Genomic DNA, 19,789 nt, shown 5'->3' on the forward strand with positions numbered 1-19,789 from the left:
GTACTTGATGTAACCAGCCCCTCCTGGTTGTACTTCTTAATCCCTACTTTGTCAGGGAATGAAACTCTGAAGCTCACTGCCAGCTTTTGTGTTTTCTTTGTTTATGCTGGTGGTGGTTAAACTGCATGGTGCTAAGCATCCCTTGATCATATCTTGGGTACTGTTTCTGCAAATAATTATGTTCTGAATTCACATCTGCTACGCCTTTTGAAAGTCCTTGGTGGTGCATTTCATGGTGGCCCACTGAACTTCTGCACAGAATGGGGTTCATGTGAGAAATTCTGATCAGAGCAAACAGCATCTGGTGCAGTGGAGGAGCACTGAGTGCATCCCAGAACACCACTTTGACAGGAGCAGATTTTCTGAAGGTTTTTCTGTCATTCGCTCCTACCTGACAACAATTACTCTCGGAGTATTGAGCCAGAAGTGGTCACTCCTTAAGTCTGGCTTTCTTCTAGGATTTTCTTGTTTCTTTAATTCATAAGTATTTAGAAAGAGAGGACTGTTCTTTGTAAACAAAGGAGATAGCCCAGCTGTCTAGATGTTAAGAGTAAGGTATTCACTATTGTGAATACAACAGTTCTGTAGGTTTAAAGTGATAACAGTTCAATTTCAAATCTTGTAAAAATAATGCTGTTGTTAAGATAGTGATAAATGTGCCACCTTTTTGTGCCTGAGAATCGATAAAATCTCAAAGGGCTTATGATGTTCCTGACTGATACCTTCTCTAGCAGTGTCAGAAGCTTATAGTGTAAAATTGTGTTTGTGAGGCCTTGTACAGGTTCATGGGAATAAAAAACTACAGAAATGACACTAGCCAGATGCCAGCACACATCCCCTTGAGAAAGATATTTTGCTATTGATATCTTACATATATTGATACATGTATAACCCTAAGGGGCAATGCTGCAGTTCTTCTTGAATTGGGATATTTCTAGTGCTCTTAAAAGGTGGTGTAAGATAGGATTTTTCCTGCTATCTTAGTGCTCAGATACTGTTTCAGGTGCTTTGGAAGTGGCTTTTAAAGGAAGTGGAGGCAGTTAGCTTTTAGTTTGTCAGTTGGTTAAAGAGGTGTAAGAAGTACAGATTTGCAGAAAGGATGGAAATGCAGCCCACAGCTCTTAAGCATGGACTGCTCTCCTAGGTTGCTGTCATTCAGTTTATCAGATATGTAACTCTGCCTTTTGGCTGTTCTGACAGACTAAGGGGAAATGGACTTTTCTAAGAGCACAGAATGCAGAGCGCAGACACAACTGGAGCCACCCCAGTTCCTCAGAAAACTGCTTGTTCTCCTCGGCCCTGTACAAGATCACAGCAAGGGGCTGGCAGCAGTAGCTCAAACATTGTCCGACTGCTTGGTGTCGCATGTTTAGGGAAAATGTATTTCATGGGGGTGACAGTAAGGAACTACTAAGACCCTCATGAGAAAAGATCTTTCTCTCCTCTGCAGCAGAGTTCACCCAATAGTATATTTACTGGTAGAATAAATCTTAGCAGTGACTTCAGGTTTTCAAGATCTCTTTCCAAGTGAAAGAAGGCTAGCTTAGGAGTTTGTTGAAAGAGGAAAAACTGAAGCCTCTCAACCTACCTTTTTATTCCTTCTAATTTTATAGATAAACATGAGCTTGTCACCTCTTACTGTGTCCTTGTTCTGTATCATCTAAACACTGGATTTCACAAGTTGTTTCTGTGTGAACTTCCTCTTGTCTTTTTCACAGTAAACCTTAATCATGAAACAATAAATATCTCGTGGGGTATGTTGCATTTAGGAATAGAGCTATTAATAGTTGCATGCTATCAGCTTAGATTATAATGGAGTGGAATAGTGCAAATAGTAGAGCTATTAGCATGTGCTTAGATGTGTAAATGCCTGATATGTGAGGATGTTAAGAAAGGACACAGTGGAAAGGGAATACCTCATCTCAGTTTAAAGATACACAGTTAACCTTGGTGCAACTGTATAACATTAAGCAGAAAGCTGAACCATATTCTTCAGGTGGGTGTTAATGTTGCAAGGTAAATTCGCGTTCCGTAGATGGCTGGATAAAATATGATGTCTAACAAGGTTTGTAGTAATCTCAAAAAATTCAGTACAGATTGTTGGCATAATGTGTGACAACAGTCATGTACCACGTGTACAGAAAGATTGCTGCTTTGTCAGGAAAAACAATGGATTAAGGATGAGTACAATAGACAGTGGAAGATTGCAACTAATGCTTTTATAACTTCTGTTTTGCTATTGAACTATATGTTGTAAGGTATCTGTGTAGTGCTTCCGAAGCAGGTTTTTCCTTTTAGCAAATATATTATTATTAAAATATAAGATAAAGTTTTATTAAAAGAGAATTGTCTTAGAAAGATACATAGGCTACTCAAGTAGGAGAATCTATGGCAGTACATAAGGCAGTACTTTCTAGGAAGAGTAGCTTAAGTGAAATGCTGAATTGGTACAAATAGTTAACATATAAATATTGATCCACGTGAATGAATAGTTCCTATCAATGGAGTTGTAGAATACAGTAATATCTCTAGATAAAGTGTCTGTAAGAGGTGACAACTTTAAATTCAACTGTATTTCAGTGGAGGTCAGCCATGTCTTGCATCCCTTTGGGATATTTTGAGATTATTTATAATGTCCATGTAGTTGGTCTGATTCTCTTTCTGCAGAGAACATCTCCTGTTACATCTCTCTGTGAGTCCTTTGGGGATGAAGTCTGAGCTTGGTAGGAAAAAAAAGGCCCTGCAGATCAAGGTTTTCTTCTCTCTTAGCTGAGTAAAAGCCCAATTACCTCCAAACACCATCATTCTTACTGCATAGTGGGAGAGGCAGCTGTACAATGTACCTTTTACATCCCACATGTACTGAGGCTGAAGAATATTGCATTTCAGGGCATTCAGTGTTCTGTGTTTTTAAAGCTGGGTTTTTTTGCATTTTTCTATTGATCCTAGTAAATTGGCTTCTAAGACTTGCAGTGTACCTTGAAGGCAGGTGTTATCCATAATTAATTTCTCTTCATCACAGCTGTTTCTTGAAATGTATTTTATTTGCTTAAGTGTATACGCATTGTTGGAATATGAATTTACCAAATATGGGTAGTAGCATGAGAACTTGCTCCAAAAGAAATTAATATATAATTGCAGTGGTTAAAAAAACTTAACTACACAGTGTTCTTCAACATATGGTTTTGCTTCTGGTTAATTAGCAGTTTCTACTGCAATTAGAAAACAATCTGCTGTTTATGAGAACAGAAGAGTATAGTTTTAAAGCTTTTCTTTCCTGCTCATATAGGCTCATCTTTGAACAAAGAAAGCAAGCTGAGATTCTTGTGGCTACAAGAGATTGGAAAGTTAATATTTTAAAAGTGAAAAGCTGAGTCTTAAACACCAAGGTCCCTTTCAGGAGAAATAACTAGTGTAGATTAGAAAATTCAGAATGGTTTTTGATGGCCTGTTTGTGTCCCATGCTGCTGATTAAGCATGATACATGGGCCCTTTTTCCTTGTACTCTGACAGAGCCTTGTACAGCTTCTCTTTGTAATGCTGTCCTGTCCTACTGCATGATCTTGAGCATAACTCAGGTTAACTTGGCATGTTCAGCAGTTTCCTGTTTTGAAAGGTGTCCATCAGTTTCCCGGCTGGGAGAGCATCCCCTTCTTTGAGATTCCTGAAGGTTTACAAATGCTTGAACACCATGTAAGAGGTTCCTGAAGGTTTACAAATGCTTGAACACCATGTAACCTTCTAAAAAATGCTGTTGTTTTTGGTACTCTGTGGTGTAGGAAACTAGGGAGCCATCCTGTCCAAGTAATGGAACAGAACGAGATGACGTCCGAAAGCGTTGATGTCCGACAGTTCCAAAGCTCGGTAGTTAGGGTTTGCTAAGGGTTGCTTGTTTATTATACCAGCTTCCCATTGTTTGGGATAACACTGGAAAACTGAAAGAGAAATGTGTGTGCTAAGCCTTTCAGTGGGTTCAGATCTGTGTGGGCACAGCAAAGCATGTTGAGGTGGAGTTAGTAGGGACCAGAGGGACTGGCAGCAGCATGGCATGGGTGTTGCTGGAGCTAGCAAACCTTGGCGTCAGGGACACAGGAGAGCTCAGGGCTCACACAGCTTGGGCCTGGCCAGTCTCCTTGGCATAGATCCACCACTGTGCTCTGAAAGCAGAGGCAGCAGTGTTGGGGTAATGCTGTGTTTTGAGCCTGTAAGTTTGTCAGGGTCCAGCAGACCTTGCAAAGGGCCAGTGTCGGAGGGTACTACCTGTGTTTGCTCATTTATCTGCAAACTGAATGGACAGCCCACCACCAGCTAAGAGTTGAGTTTTGTTTTTATGGAGTGCCAGGGATGAGCATCACCACATAATGGGAAAGAAGTGCCAAAAACCAGCTGCCCTGACAGTTCATACTGACATGCTGAGCAACAGCTTTGCAGCTTCAGAGTTTATTTCTGTCAGCTGTGCTTAATTTCCCTGCTCCTCTCTTTGTTGGATTACAATCCAGGCTGAAGATATGGAACCTGTACCCTGCTGTTACCTTGGCAGCCCCCCAAATTTGTCAGTGAGAATATCCCAGGACTTCCAGCAAAATCTGTCACGCTGTGTGTACCCTTCCTTTCTCAGAGCACAGCTGCCAAACAGTTGTAAATACCATATGTTGCTGTAAGCAGACAGGGAATGTAAGGTCTTAGATTTGAAGTAAGAGCACTCTATCTTAAATTTAAGTGGTAGCCCAAAGCTTTTGTGTCAGATACACACCCTCACAGGATTAAGATCAAAGCCCAAATTGTTACTCAGTCTGAATTTTTACTGGGTTTAAAAATATTTACACTTGTTTCAATGTCCACCTTATAAGTGCCCTAAACTTGTTTTAAAGCCCAGCCCTGTACAGGTAAAGCCTTTCCAGTCTTTAAATCCCATTTACACCTTTAGGGTTTAAAGGATTTGGGTAGTATGTATGACACGCACCATCCAGTGGTAAATTTAGTCTGCTAATAAGACAAAGTAAAGTAAGCACTGTAAAATTGTAAATGTTCATTACTAAAATCCTGGACTGTCCACAGGGGTTTTTATTAGTCCAGTATTAAATTCAGAGAATTAATTTAACACCCTATTTAAGTGTAATGGCACAGTTGTAAGATAAATTGTGCAGCATTCCCTGTAAGGTTGTTGTAATACTTTGTGCATTAGTGGTTGTTGCAGTGTCCTGGAAATATGTATATTTCCAATATTGCAGTTCTGAATAGGTGTAAAAATGTTTTAGGGCGTTGGACTTAATAGTTCTAAAATGAGGGCCACACAGGGTTTCTGTTGCTCAATTTACTTAAGCTTAAACCGACATAGAGCCCTTTTGCCTTTATTGACCTATTTATCCTTAATTGTCCCTCCAGGATAACGTGACCTACTTCAGCCATCTGTAGTTAAGTCTAAATGAGTCCTCAAAGTTGTTGTCTTTCTTCGAACAGTCCTTCTAAAAGCAGCTCTGCATGACCTGAAGAAATCACGCTGTGTTTTCCATTTAGAAAATTATAACTCTTACTTAAAAACTCTTATTTTACTTAATTTCACACACTAAAAGAGGATGTGTTAAGCAACAACTTGTTAAATTAATTTTTCTTTTATATTCAAAAATGCATTAAGGTTGCTCTGATTTTAGTTCCTTGATGGGATTAAGCTTTTGAAATTCTGGGCAGTCAGAACTAGATGATCTTTAAGGTCCCTTTCAACCCAAGTCATTCTGTGAATCATAAAAAAGGCTAATGGGTACCATGGGAAGGTGATGAGTGCATGTGGTACAAGCAGATGTCCAGGCCCAGGCAGATGATGATGCCTGGACACTTTAGTTGTTATTTTTAACCCTGGCTGCATTCCCTCAGCTCCCCCACAACAGCATAAGCTTTTTGGAGCAGAAAGAAGGTCAGCATATATACTAGAAGATAGCCAGCATTACTGTCTTCCAATCAGTCGTGGTTAAGGAGGAATTGCTGAAAGTGGAAGAGAGGCTGATTTGAGGACCTAAAGGAGCACAGGAGATAAAGAGCAGATATAGGGACCAATGAAGGAAGATACTCATGCCCATATCTCTGAATCTGAGTGGGGAGATAAAAGAAGTGTGACTTGGATGTTATATAAATTGGTATCAATATTTTAAAATAAATAAGGTGTGTACCAGTGCTGTCCATTTGGCCAAGGAACACAGCAGTGCTTAAGACAGAATTCCCTCATGTAAATATGTTGGGATTTGTATCTCAGTATTTCAAGAGACCTAGTTCTGTGCAGGGTAAAGACTGCTGGTTGCTTTTGGGACCAAGGCTGGAGGGCAGTGCTTTTGGTCAGTGAGTTAGCATTTGCTCTCCTGTAGGTCAGTGAGTTAGCATTTGCTCTCCTGTAGGTCAGTGAGTTAGCATTTGCTCTCCTGTAGGTCAGTGAGTTAGCATTTGCCTTGTTGCCGGGACGTCTCTGGCAGTGGCCCATCTTCCATGTGTGTTCTTGGTCTGCTGGCAGTGCGTGAGCTCTTGTCATCACAGTCCTGTGGTGACCAAGGAGTTTTCAGAACAGGCATAGGGCTACATATAACCACATAACCACTTGTGGCTGTCTGACCTACAATCGTTTTGAAGTTTTGAGTTGTTAATAGCCCCTTAGACAAAGCTCTTTGAAGTTGCTCTCATTATTTTTTCTCCTGTTTATCTGGCTTTTAATATCTCTTGTCACTGACATAATATCACGTGTAATTATTCTTGCCTATGCTTATAAAGTGACAAAAGGCATGAATTTTCATGGTGTCACTCTGCCTGACTGTATGATTCTGTTCATCTCTTCTGCTTAATGAGCAAATTTTAATCACTTGCCTATGATGATCTTTATTTATGCCACCTCACAACCCAACATTCATCTAAATTCTTCTTTGCCCGCTTGCTGAGAGATCGTAAAGTGCAATTTTGGTTATCTGATTGTTGCCCAGCCTTCAGAAAATTGCAATACAGTGTGTTTTTAGAAATGCCTGGGGCATGAACTAATAACAGCTGAGACCAAAAGTAAGCATAATAGGAAAGGAAAGAGAGTAGGTTTTCATCAGTGGTACCCTGGATAAGATTTAGGGAGAGTTAGCTGGAATGTGGAGAAATAAGAAAAAAAAAAAAAGGTACGTAGTTGAGGCAGGGAAATGCATCAAATTTCTTATCTGAACCTTGTCTAATGACGAAGCTTTACAGGTTCAGCTCCAACACAGAAGCTCAGATTTTCTTAATTTCCTGTGCAGGTTCATCTGTTTCTGTGAAGGGAATGCAGTAACTACCAAAACCAGAATAAAGAGATGGTGTAAATGCTTTGGGGTTTTTAATGTGCATTTAAAAATATATCTATTCACAGAATTTCAGTAGAGAATTAATTCAGTAGAGAATTAATAGATTGTAGAATAGTATGGGTTTTTTTGGGGGGTGGAGGGGGAAATGTTTTTATTTTCAAAATCAGATTTGAAGCATCAGCATCAATAAGAAATGGGGCCCTCTTGCTTGCAGGTTGTGCTGCTGCTATGGAGTGTCAGGTTGTGCTGATGCTATGGAGCATCAGCTGTGTTGAGTGAAATGATGCTGTTAGTGCCAAGAGCTTAAAAGATAATTTTTACTTGACATTCAGTGGTTTTGGACAGGCCACTAGAGGCTGCACTTGTGTAACAGCACTTCTGGCTGGTTTTTTTTAAATTTCTTCTGCTGGAATTCCTTCTCTTTCCTACATTGCTTCATGAACAGTGGGCAGCCTTAGTTTGAGCTGGGTGGGTTTTGCCTTCCACAGTTGCAGTTCATTGAGCTGACTATGACAGGACTCAGTAATCAAATAGAATAAATTTTTCTACATCAAGAGCCTTCTTTTGTGTTGAAGCGCAGTACAAGTTGCTCACTGGTTAAACACAGTAAGGGGTATCTGGCAAGATTTTTCTCTGACTCCAGAGATGAGGGTATGGAAAGACAGGTGCAGTGCAGCAACTTCCACACCACCATGGACCAGCTTTAAATTCAGCACCTCAGGAAGTTTGAGGTGAGCCTGTTCCTTGGGTCTGCTTTGGATAATTTTTCAATGAGACAGAAGAGATGGACATGTCCTTCCAGCACTTCTGCACTAGCTGACTTCTTCAGTGTTTTCAGCTGAAGAGGTAGAGGTTACAAAAACTGATCCCAAAAATATATTAATTCTGTCTGAAATGACAGAATTAATGTATGAATTTGTTAATCATTGCATTCCTATTTTTGCCCCATATGCAGTGCCATGTACCATAAATAGAGTGCATCTGTGATTTCTGGTTTTTCTCATAAATATTGCTGGAATAAGAACTGATTACTGATAGACTGGATATACACCTCAGCTGAAAGGGATTCTTGTAGGAATCTGAACTGAGATGTCACAAATGAGTTTCACCACAAGATGTCAGTTTTGTCACTGTTTGAGTGGGAGCCAAAATGTCGTGCCAGTTTGCTTTAAGGGCTCAGGAGGTCTGCTAGGTAGCCAAAGAGCTTCATCTCAGTGCTCATAAATGCTGCCTTTGTTAGGGACAATTCTGTCCTCAGGTTTGTTCAGTATACTTGACCTCAGTTAGTCATACATCTTCATCTGTGGCAGATGTATGACTGCTATTTTCTGTCTAAGGGACTGAATGCCGTGACAGCAACATGCAGTTGTACATGCAGCCATCTTTTGGAAATATGTTTTCATTCTATTTATTTTCTTGGAATATGGTTTCTTTGCCACTGATAGCTCAATTACAATGCAAGTCTCAACTTTTCTGTTGAAAAAATCAGGAAATATAATTCTGAAGTTTGCTAATTTAGAGCACGTGTAGTTAATGGGAAGGTTTTACTGTCCAGTAAAACCTTCAGAACACTTCCAACTTGTCTTAGGGCTGTAATTACTTTGTGATTACATATGATATAATTTAATGAGTGTCAGAAATGATACATTGCAAGTTTGGAATATAATTTGTAACATTGTGTAACTTTATAAAATGCTACATTTGTAACGCATTCTAAAGGATTATAACTTCATTTGCTAGGCTATTCTTCAGTTAAATGCTTTTAAACGCTAATTTAAGTGCAGGTTTTTAGAAAACTCATTAAGTAAGATCTGGAATAGCAGCAGGCTTACAAAGCAGCATTCAGCTTAGATACAGTGTTAAAACCTACAGGCTTGCTTTGCAATTGAAACAAGGACGTTCAAAGTAAGAGCTCATATGTCTGGTTTGTAGATCTTTTTCAGTTCCTGCTATCTCTAAATTGTTTTAATCAGGAACCTTCTGCAGTAAGGCTGGGTACTTTGGGCTATAAAATCCTGCAATATCTGAGGCTTTCAAACTGGAGCTTTGAGGAGTATGATGTATATCAACCTTAGAAAGCACAAGTCTGCTTTCTTTTCCTTAGAGATGTTTTAAAATGTTAATTCCCTAAATTTAGTTTTACTTTGGATTGTGAGAAAGAAGCTGTCATAAGATAAAAATATTTAAAGACCACATGAGTAGAAGACACTTTAACATTATTAAGCAGCTTTTAAACATTTTAAAATTAAGGGTACATGCCAAATATTATACATTTTTTGAGCCTTTTAAAAAACACCCAGCAGGTGGATTTCTTTTGGAATTAAGTGGATGGATTGGCCAGTTCTGAAACAAAGCAAGCTTTACAATAATGAGCAATCAAGAATTGGAAGAAAATGAAACTGCTCTAGATCTAATTATGGTTTAGTGTCTGCTACATTTTGTATAATGTTACAGCTGAATTTTCTCTCTCTTTTTTTTCTTTTCTTTTTTTTTTTTTTTTTTTTTTTTGTGTCAGGTTCGTAATCCATTAAATTCTTCTGCTCTAGGAAACACTGCATCATCTAGGATGTAGCTAATGATCAAATTGAAGTAGTATGGGTTACCCTGCACAAGGGGCAGGAGCAGAGGAGATGTGCAGCAAGGCTATGCCAGGTGAATTGTTACTGCTCTTTTCCTTGCTGGCAAACCAGCATAAAAGTGGTACAGTGAAATGTCACCAGAGGGCTTAGCTGGCTTATTTTCCTTTGCAAGTTGCTGTACTGGAGATTTTTATCTTGATTTGTTAATGCCATTAATACCACATTCTTCACTATATTATTTGACTGTCTCCTAGATCTTATAAAGGCCATTAAGGAGGTGGCTCTTCTCTGCTTCCATTAATTGCTGGGGCATTCATGGTTTCATTTTTTTAGTGTGTGAAACACTGATGATTATGAAAGAATTCTTGTCTCCCCTTCACTCCCCAAGAAATCATTCCTAGCAGCAACAGGAGAGATGGAGAAGTAGTCTTTGAGGTGGCTCAGGTTCAGTCAGTTTGAAGTGTCTTGCCTCTGCAAATGTACAATGCAGTTTCTCTTGGAAAGCAGCAGCCTTGCTCATTGAGTATCTGATTTCCAATGGCCTGTTCCTAAGCTAAGTGCCCAGTGAGGAGTGGGTGAGCCAATTCCAAGTCCTTCTTACACAGATTTACAGTTGTATGCCAAAAAAGACCAGAATTTGTGAGGTGCCCCAGACCTCACATCTTTTGAAGCAGTGTGTGCATGTCACTATGCTGAGAGTGAGGAAGCTTTAGGATAGGGTTGTACCAGAGTTCTGCTTATGATACAGATTGCTGCAGACATTGCCTTGGTGCTCTGTTCAATACAGTAATTCTCCATAAAGTATTATTGAAGTCCTACTATGGAAATAGCTGTTCAGCCCTTGAGAGCAAGAATTTCTAGTCCATTTGTATGCTGAGGTAGTTGAGGTAGGACAGTAGGACAAACAGTCCTGACTGTCATGTAGACCAACTGTTTAGTAATGAAGCTCTAAGACTGAATTTCAGTTTTAAATAAGTGGACTTACATAACCTAAAATGCTGTACAGAATTTCAAACATACAGAGGTTTCATACTTTAAAGACTCTGGGATGAACCCAAATATTTGCTTTCTTTCATTTGTGGCAGAGATCAATGTATACTAACTGCTTTCATACAGCAGTGTAGAAGCAGTGGGAAATTGTGTAGCAGTTGTCACCACCCATACCTTGGAGAAATGCAGGGATCTTTCAGAGGATGTTTATGTAATTTCTTCCACATACCCCAGAGGGAAGTTTCTTTCCACAGTTGTATGTACTATAAGCTTTCCCACCCTTTCCCCCAAGTGCATGAGCTAATAAGTCTTGCAAACAAGACAAAGAGGAGATGTCCCCATAATCTAAACTGAGGAGTCACTAAGTGGAAAATTCAGTTCCTGCTCTGCATGGAAAACTGGCTGCTTGTTGTGCAGGTATTTCAACCTCACTGTCACCTCCTCCTAATGGTTTTACACTGGCTTCCCAAGGCATGGGGAGGGGGCCTGAGCAGAAAGTCTACCCTCTGCTGCATTTCTCCCATCCTCTGTGGCCCTGCTCCTCTTCCTCCACTTTTCTACCTTTCTAACCTGGGCTTTGTGGGTTTGCTGGACACATTTCCTGCAGAAGCAGGGATGGTTCCCTGCCTTTCTAAAAATGTTCTGTTCTTTGTTCTGGTGAATAAACAGAAGAACAGTGCTTATCCCATGATGTTTTGGGTTTTTTGTTTTGGTATGGGGTTTTTTGTGCATTTATTAGGGGAGAAACAAAGGAAGGAAATACTAGATTTGAATTAGAAGTTCATATAAATTATGTTTCAGAAAGTACACCGGATACAAGTTAATACATTAAAGAAACAAAGGTCATATGGGAAATGTTAAGAAGCCTGAATAGACAGGTGCTTCTGCTAAGATTTTCTAATATTTCTCACTGCAAGCATTGCTTTCTGGTCGTTTACAACTCTGCCAAATTTTCTTTCCATTTGTGAGGTGCCACCTGATTTTATGGTGTAAGCCAAAATAGCTGTGTGGTTCCTAAGATACCAAGGAAAAAAATCCACCATGCTCTTCAAACATTGAGACAATTGTTTGAGAAGCTCAAGTGTCTACTTCCTTTGTTCAAGGACTCAGACTTGATACTCAGAAGAATGATGGCTTTTGTGTCAAGAAAGTACCTTGAGAAAAATCTGCCTAAATCCCAGGCCACAGATGCTAAGTAACTACTCAAGCCTGTTTCCAAATGTGTCCTGCTTCATCCTGGGGCTGAGTAGGAGCCTCTCTATGGTTACAGGATCATCTGTTCTAGAGCCAGGTCTGCTGCCAGGGCTGAGAGCAGGAAGGCTGTGGCATGGGGTGTGGATGTCACCTCTTGAGCAGCAGGCAGTGCAGACAAGCTGCTGGACTCCACAGGCAGTAGGACAGCTGAGCGAAGTGTCCACCAAGGAAAGATGCTGGGAGATGGAGTGGGACATAGCATACAGTTGGAGGATGAAGGGACTGTGATATTCAGGAAGGGGTGAGAACTGATGTCATTCATCCTGACAGTCTAAAATTAAAAAGAAAAAAAAGACTTTTTGAACTGCTCTTGGGACAAGGAGCGATGAATGGGAAAGACAAGTGTCGGTGGTGGAGACAAATTTATTGGAGAGTGATGCAGAGGCATGAGAAGATGTGAGCTAAGCTGATGAGTACCATGCAGCTGGACTAAGGCAGGGAAAAAAGCCTGATGAGCTTTTGATGAGCTGTGCCCATCAGAGCATGCTTCTGCTGAGACACTGAGCACAAAACAAAATGCATTTCTCTCAAGCACATGGAGGGGTAGGGGAAAATCAGTGTCTGGATAAAACGTAATAAATATGGCTGAGGGAAAGAGGGACAGCTGGCACTCACAGTTAAATCAGGAGCCAAAGGAAAATTGAGTGTGTGCTTGTTTCCAAAGCACCATTCCCCTATGCCCTAGAAAGGAGGAGGGTATTGCAAGGTGTCTTGCATCCCCATATGCAGGTGCGTGTCTGGCAGCAAGGAGAGGTCAGTAGAGCAAGGGTACATTGGCAAACAGACCTGTTTTCAATATTTACTTTTCTTGAATGCATGACTTTGTTCTCTTTGTAATGTTCTCAACTTTGTTGTACACAATGTCTTAGTTTGGTTTGTTGTTTCCTGCCTGTGACTTGCTGGAGCTGGATCCCAGACTCCAGAGCCAGGCCTTTGCAGCAAGTCACTGTTGTCAAGATAACAAATACTTTTCCCACCCTGATTGATTTGGAACAGGGCATGTAATTTTTTTTTTCCCCCACCGGTCTATATTAATGGAGTGTTAACAGTTTGAAGTCAGATGCTCAAGACTTTGCCACCGGGTCTCTTCTGGGCAGCAGTGGGGAATCCTGGCTTTTTATGTCTGAGCTTGCTGCTTCATGCAAGCACACCACATATTTGATCCAGTGGAAAAAGAAGGTTGGCTGAAGACATCTTTTGGGCTATCTTAGAGATGCGCTTTTCTTTGTTAATTCTTCCACATAAGTAAGCCTTGTCTTTTTATTTTTCTAGGATAATGATATTAAGCTCTACTTATTGTCAGGTGTTGAGGCAGGTGATTAACTGTGTGGACCTGCCATGTAGATAATTTCTGGGATCCCAGCTGAGCCTGTATTTTCGTGTGCTCCTAGAGAGAAATCCTATTGATGCTCTTTCAGAGGCTTTAATTTTATTCATATTGCACTGAAATATCAGTATTTTCTTGAAGTATTATACAGATGTTGCATTTAGGTACTCTGTGATTATGCTTCCTCTGAGGAAGTATGGAGGGATTTCAGGGCTCCTGGGAACTTCTACTGGGCAGGGAAAATAGACTCTTTATGAGTCTTAATACACTCCAAAATCCACACTGACTCCTGTGTGGACAGCTGTAGCACCTTTTTCACTCCATTGATCCACAATAAGGCTGTGTAAGTGAGGAGTTTGTTTTGCTATCTGATTGTTGTGGCACATGGTTGCTGTTATAATTCTATTTTGCTCAGTCGCTAAAGGTTAAAATTGTGAGACCTTTAAGCAGGGAACAGGAAGAGGCTAAAATCAATCTGAATCTCTCTCCTCCACTTGCCCTTTAAATAAAGGAAAAGAAGAGAGGAAATTTTAGCAAATCATGGAAATTTACTGTAGTGGGAAGCATATTGCTAATATAAAGCCCTGTTTGTCTGCAAGGGTAGTGAGGCTTACAAGGCGAGTGCTCAGATGTTGTTTATCAGTGTTGTCCTAACCCAGAGGCAAGAGTTAAGTAATGTGCACTGAATGTGGGCAGTGAGGATCACTTATAACATTCTGCTGTGCTGAAAGGACTGCTTAGCTTCTTCTGAAAGAAAGCAAGGGTTCCTTTGCATTTCTAATGATTATTCATATTTCCTACTAAAGAGTATGTCTGTAAATTTGAGAGATGCTGCATTTTGTAAAAGAGAGGCAATAAACTGTGAGTCCTGTTTAAATCTGTAATTTTGAAGAGCAGCTTAAGATGACACATCTGGGTACCTGTGTTCTTCACCCTCCTAAACATCCTCTTATCGTTATGCTACTGACATAATCTTATAAAGAAAAGCTGGTATTTCCATGATTCAGCAATCTTGAATAAAGAATCCTGACATTCTATTGTGTTGATTTTTATTTTTTCTTTTAAGATATTACCATATCTAATTGATGCACAGTATTTCTAAAGGTCACACAGTGCCACGGCAGGCCTTGCAATAAATCACCAGGTGTAAAAATACAGCATATACTGAAAAAGGAGCAAATGTATGAGAAAACAATAAATCTGAGCCTGTCTGCCTTGCATTTGCCTGCTGTTTCCATTTTGATTGCGATTGGCTGGCAAGGGCTGCTGCTGGCATTGCACAATTGGCTTAGATGGGGAATTACAAAACAGGAGCACATCCCTTGGTCAGGGCTCGGTAGCACATGCAGCTGAGCACAGGCAAAAGAGAAAGGTCACCCGTACGGCAGGATTTGAGCAGAATCTCTCTCACAGATGTTTCCATTCCAGAGAGGTGCCTCTGAGCTCGTTGTTCTCATCTGTGGTCTGAAGAGTTTAAATGCTGTAAGGTTTTTTGTTTCAGTGAATGTGAAAATGCACCTAGGAAGAAGTTTACAGCCTGGAGGCATATGAGAATTTCAGATGCGTGGAGAAGTGTCATGGAATGATCAGAAGGATCTGTGGTTTTAAGGAGTTTTAAGTATCAGTGAGGAGGAAGACTATTCAAACAGAAGGTTAAAAGCAGATGCAAAAGGAAAACAGCTTTATTTTGATCCTGAAATTATACTGACATCATCATGAGGAAGGGATCATATCAGCACCGAACAGTGGAGAATCAATCAGTCTCATTTTCTTCTGAAATAATCCCTGTGCAAGAAATGTAAATACTATCTTTTGTGAAAAAGAAGAATTCATTATTTGAATACATTTTGAAACTCTGTGAAACACTGTGGGCCTGCTGCATCTTTGCAATGGTGTATAGTGTATCTTTATTTAAGATATTTATATGAAGAAAATTCTGCACAAAAAGGACTTTTTTTTTTTTCTTCACTGTTTTTGACTGCATTTCTGTCTGAGGGAACCAGGAGTTACATTTGTATTTTTAACTAAACTTTCCTGTTTTCTTCTTTCCTCCTCCAAACTTAGTTTACGAGATGCTGGAATTGGATTTATTCTTGTCATAGATCGCAGACAGGACAAATGGACCTCCGTGAAAGCTTCCATCCTGCGGATAGCAGTGAGTACTCTCTTCAATTACTCCTTAGAAAGATTTTTCTGTGTTGAATCTTCCTCTTACAAGTGGAAAAACATAATTTTTCTTCTCTCCAACAATATGTCAGCTAATAGATGATACAGAAGGTATTCAGCAGCATCCCAGACAGAGCATCATGTGTCTGTGATATGCTTTTAATGCAGTCTGCAGCTCAGGACATCTTCCTAAGTGTGCACTTGGAGAAAGTGAATGTGTGAGCATGCAGCTCTCCTGGGTGGGAGCTAATATTTGCACGGACTCCCTGTGGGTTCCATAGAGTTTGAGTCCACTTTTCACTATTCAAGTGAGCTTCCCTTTTACAAAGGAATAAGGGTGAGGGTCCTGATTGAGTTTACCACTTGTGAAAGGAGTTCACATGGAATAAACTGCTCTTGTGATGTTTGATTTAAAACAAGGATTACATGTAAGCAAGAAAATCTTATGTGCCTTCTGTGATTAATCAACAGTACATGCTCTTAACTTTCCCAGTCTCCCTTTCAAGTAATATTTTTTAAATCAGAAAAAGAAGCTTATTAGAGGCTTTTTTTTTCCTTTTCTTTTTTCAAAAGTAGGGAAGGACAGATTCATGTTTATCATGTGCTTATTCTACTGCTGGTTTACTTGGTTTTTAAAATTTTTGGTTCATTGATTGCCTTTTTTTTCTTCCTTGTTATCCTTGCTTGAATTGTTAGAGTCAATAGTCTTTCCAGTAAGGGCTGAAAAACAAACTCTAAGTATCTTTTAATTTTTAATGGCTGAAAAATTTTGACTCTGTAAGAAAAAAGTCAAAACAAAACAGTAAATGTCATTTTAAGGTGGCCTGATTATGGCCAAAGAATTTTTTATTTATTATAAGTTAGCAGTAGTACATTACTTTAAAGTAATACATCTTTAAAGGCAGTATATTACTCCCACTATATGATGTTTTTTGAATGAATATATAATGATATAATACTCCCACAATACAACTCTTTACACAATAATCATGGTAGAAATGTTAAAACATAAAATACATTGAAATATCAGCAAAATTTGCTTTTGCAGCCCATCTTGAAATTTTGAGATGCAGCACTGAGCAGATTCCAGTAATGAAAACTGAGAGCAATACAATTTAGGATGGTTAAAGAAAAAGGACTCTATCTGGAGGTTTGGAATCTCTCAAAAGTCAGTGCTGTAGTTTCTGTTCAAGGACAGATAAGTGTTGCACAGATTATGGTCCTTTTATTTGCATAATTGGGGTTGTAAGGGTTAGGGAGCAACTACAGACAAGTTGCTCATAGCCATGGTGATAACATTTATGGTAACATTCCTCCAGTGTGGGTTACTTTGCTTTGAAGCGCAGTGAACAGAACTGAGAAACTATTCCCCATTTTAAGGGATCTGTCACTGTCGTGATGGTGTTGGTGCCTAAGGGATTTGCCCAGAGAAGGGTGTTAAGTGCAGTACTGCAAATTTGCAGTACCGCTGCTGATGGGTTATTTTGCTTTTTTCAGTTTTTCTCATTCTTCTCTGCGCTTTTTCTGACAGAAGAATCATGCTTCTTAGCCAAAGTCTAATTTGTTAAAGGCAGGATTTTTTTATATTTGCTTCTCTGTTGAACAGCAACAGTGTTGGCTATGATTGTACCCATGTATATATATTTATAGCAGTCCTCCTGTTGGGCTTCAGCAAGAGTCACATCAGCCCTGAACACTTGAAAATTTTGTGTTCCTATTCCAAAAGAAGATGTAGTGAAGAATTGTTTGCTCTTGTCCATCATATCTTTGCTATAGTATTTGAGATAAATGAAATCTAATGCATTTCAGCTGTCTGTTGTTTAACAGAAAAAACAAAGCCAAATATGAAATATATGTATATTGTGCCAATTTAGAGAGGTCCTATTGATAGACAGGTTTTTTTTTTAATGGCTCAGGGATAACTGGAGACTTCCACTTGTTTGGTTTTTCTAACAGTCAGAATTGTCTTTTGGTGGTTGTGAAGCATCTGAGTGTTATTTGGGCTATCCAGACTGTACTTGATGTGCGAAAGCCTGATAGCTCTGGCAGTTTCAGTCACAGAATGGTTTAGATTGGAAGGGACCTTAAAGATATGTAGTTCCAGCCCCTGCCATGGGCAGGGACACCTTTCACTAGGTAAGGTGTCTTAAAGCCCTGTCCAAGCCTGGCCTTGAACACTTCCAGGGATAGGAAATTCCCAGCTTCTCTGAGTAACCTATTCTAGTGCCTTGCCACCCCCACAGTAAATAATTTCTTCCTACTGTCCCATCTAAACCTACATCCTTTCAATTTGAAGTAATTTCCCCCTTTTTTTTTCTTTTTTTTTTTTTTTTTTTTCTTTCTTGCTGAAGCTTATTGCTCTGTGTGAAGACAGGAGTCTCACGTTATTTGAGATGAGAGTTTTGGCTGTTGGTTTATTTGTTGTCATTTCTGCCATCTTACCTGTTTTTTTCTCTAGTCATCCTGAGGGAGTTGACCCTTTTGATTTGTGAACTCAGAAATGCCAGCATAGGGTGCTGTGGCTGGAGCACTGCCTGACAGGAATATCCTGGCTGGAGCATCTGCCCATCACTAATACCCTGACAACTGTAGGACCTGTATTTGTAAGCACTGAGCTGCTGTTGAACAGAAATTCGTATTAGCGTGGATTTGTTATTATTATTTCTTGTTATTTTCAAGACTCTTCATATACATTTGATTTGCTCTAGTGGGTATTGGAAGTATGTTTTGAAACAAAACTAACAGAATGGTTTTTTTCAGGCTGAAATTATTGTGGAAAATGTATTATTAAAAATTTCTAACCTTCATTTTTCCTTTTTTGTTGTTAGGGGTACTTTATTTTTGCTGGGGCAGAACATGAGCAATGATGAGCTGAATCTGTATTACATGCTGATACTTAAAGGTTGTTTAGTCAAGACTCTGGAGATGAGGTTAACCTATTTTTGCAGACACAGTGGAAGGCTAGTGACTGTGCTGCTTGCCCAGGGTGACTGCTGTGCAGGAGATGCAGTGCAGTGGGACTGAGAGCAAAGCCAGAGGCCTGGGCTGAAATATAGCAGTTCTTTTCATGGGATGTGACGGATATTATGGCAAGAGCATGCCCAGGCATGCAGACTTTGCAATTGTTTTATTCTACTTGATGAAGTTGCAATGGGCAGGCAGCCCAGGATGTTGTTGTTAGCAAGCACAAGACTTGCAGACTCTGTGGCTTAAGATGTTGCTATCTTATTGCAAAAGCTCTATACCTTCTTGGTGATTTCTCATGGGCAGCTCCTCACAGCACTGACTCCTTCTTCCTCACAGCACAGCCAACAAACTGACTTCTCCACCAGCCAACCTACTCTTTTACAATAGCATCCTGATTGGACCTAGCTGTGGCCTATTAAGGGCAGGCCTGTTCCTAATTCCTGGTAATTAACACAGCTGTAACCCCTTAGGAGTGAGATTACCTTCATCACTATCTCTGTTCTCCTATATTCCATCCATCCACATTAAGAGACACTGCAAACAACATTATTCTTTTTATTTTTCACCTGATTTAGCTGAAGTGAAGTTATTAGCCTAGGAAGAATCTGGTCTACTGGGATAGTCAGGCTAAGAGGTGAAATTCTGGTAGAGGTTCCAAGAGCCAAGTTTAATGTTAAGTGTGAAGTCTTGATAGCAAATTGTCATGTTGTTAGAGAGACAGTAGAAATTTTTCTTACAAGAAAAATACTGAAGTTAGTAGTTGCAAATTGTTCACTTGTATTACATTGTTGTTTGAAGATACATTTCTTCAACTTTTTGCCCTGTCACTTGCAGTGATTCTTCTAAATGTGTATTAGAATGTCCTGTTTTCAGTTAAACACAGTGTTCAGAGTATAAAGAGACATGCAAGACCTTACTGAATCTTTTAGCTCCTGGGGCTGGGCAACTACATAGTCTCATGGATAAGTGTGCAAGGAGGAGCAGTCATGGTGACTGGTAAAGCAGATCTGTATTGTCCCAGCTGAAGTTGAATAACAAGTGCCGGACAAATTGATCCACTTGTCCTTTCCATGCAGTCAAAAATGACTCTTTTTCTTCCTCTTTTTTTTTTTTTTTCTTTTCTCTGCTAATGTTACCATACTTAAATAAGCAAGATTCAATCCACAGTTGTAGGAGCAAGGCTTTTTACTGATCAATGCATTCTA

General features: G+C 39.7%; 1 protein-coding gene across 10 annotated transcripts in view; it reads left to right on the plus strand.

The window, feature by feature from the left end:
- MCF2L (MCF.2 cell line derived transforming sequence like) overlaps positions 1-19,789 on the plus strand; it is a 123,767-nt gene that overhangs the window by 67,121 nt on the left and 36,857 nt on the right. For 8 of the 10 annotated variants that reach the window (XR_005953652.1, XR_005953651.1, XM_041418049.1 and 5 more), the window contains one exon: positions 15,516-15,606. Coding sequence is in view for 7 of the 10 variants with exons in the window: in XM_041418049.1 (XP_041273983.1) it covers positions 15,516-15,606 (91 nt within the window). In the remaining 3 variants the exon portion in view is untranslated. Of the gene's footprint in view, positions 1-13,164; positions 13,370-15,515; positions 15,607-19,789 lie in introns of those variants that run through there. The other 2 variants (XM_041418053.1, XM_041418052.1) reach the window with 2 other exon arrangements.

The sequence above is a fragment of the Onychostruthus taczanowskii genome, unplaced genomic scaffold (assembly GCF_017590055.1).
Source record: "Onychostruthus taczanowskii isolate IOZ18803 unplaced genomic scaffold, ASM1759005v1 scaffold58, whole genome shotgun sequence".
Classification (NCBI taxonomy): Eukaryota; Metazoa; Chordata; class Aves; order Passeriformes; family Passeridae; genus Onychostruthus; species Onychostruthus taczanowskii.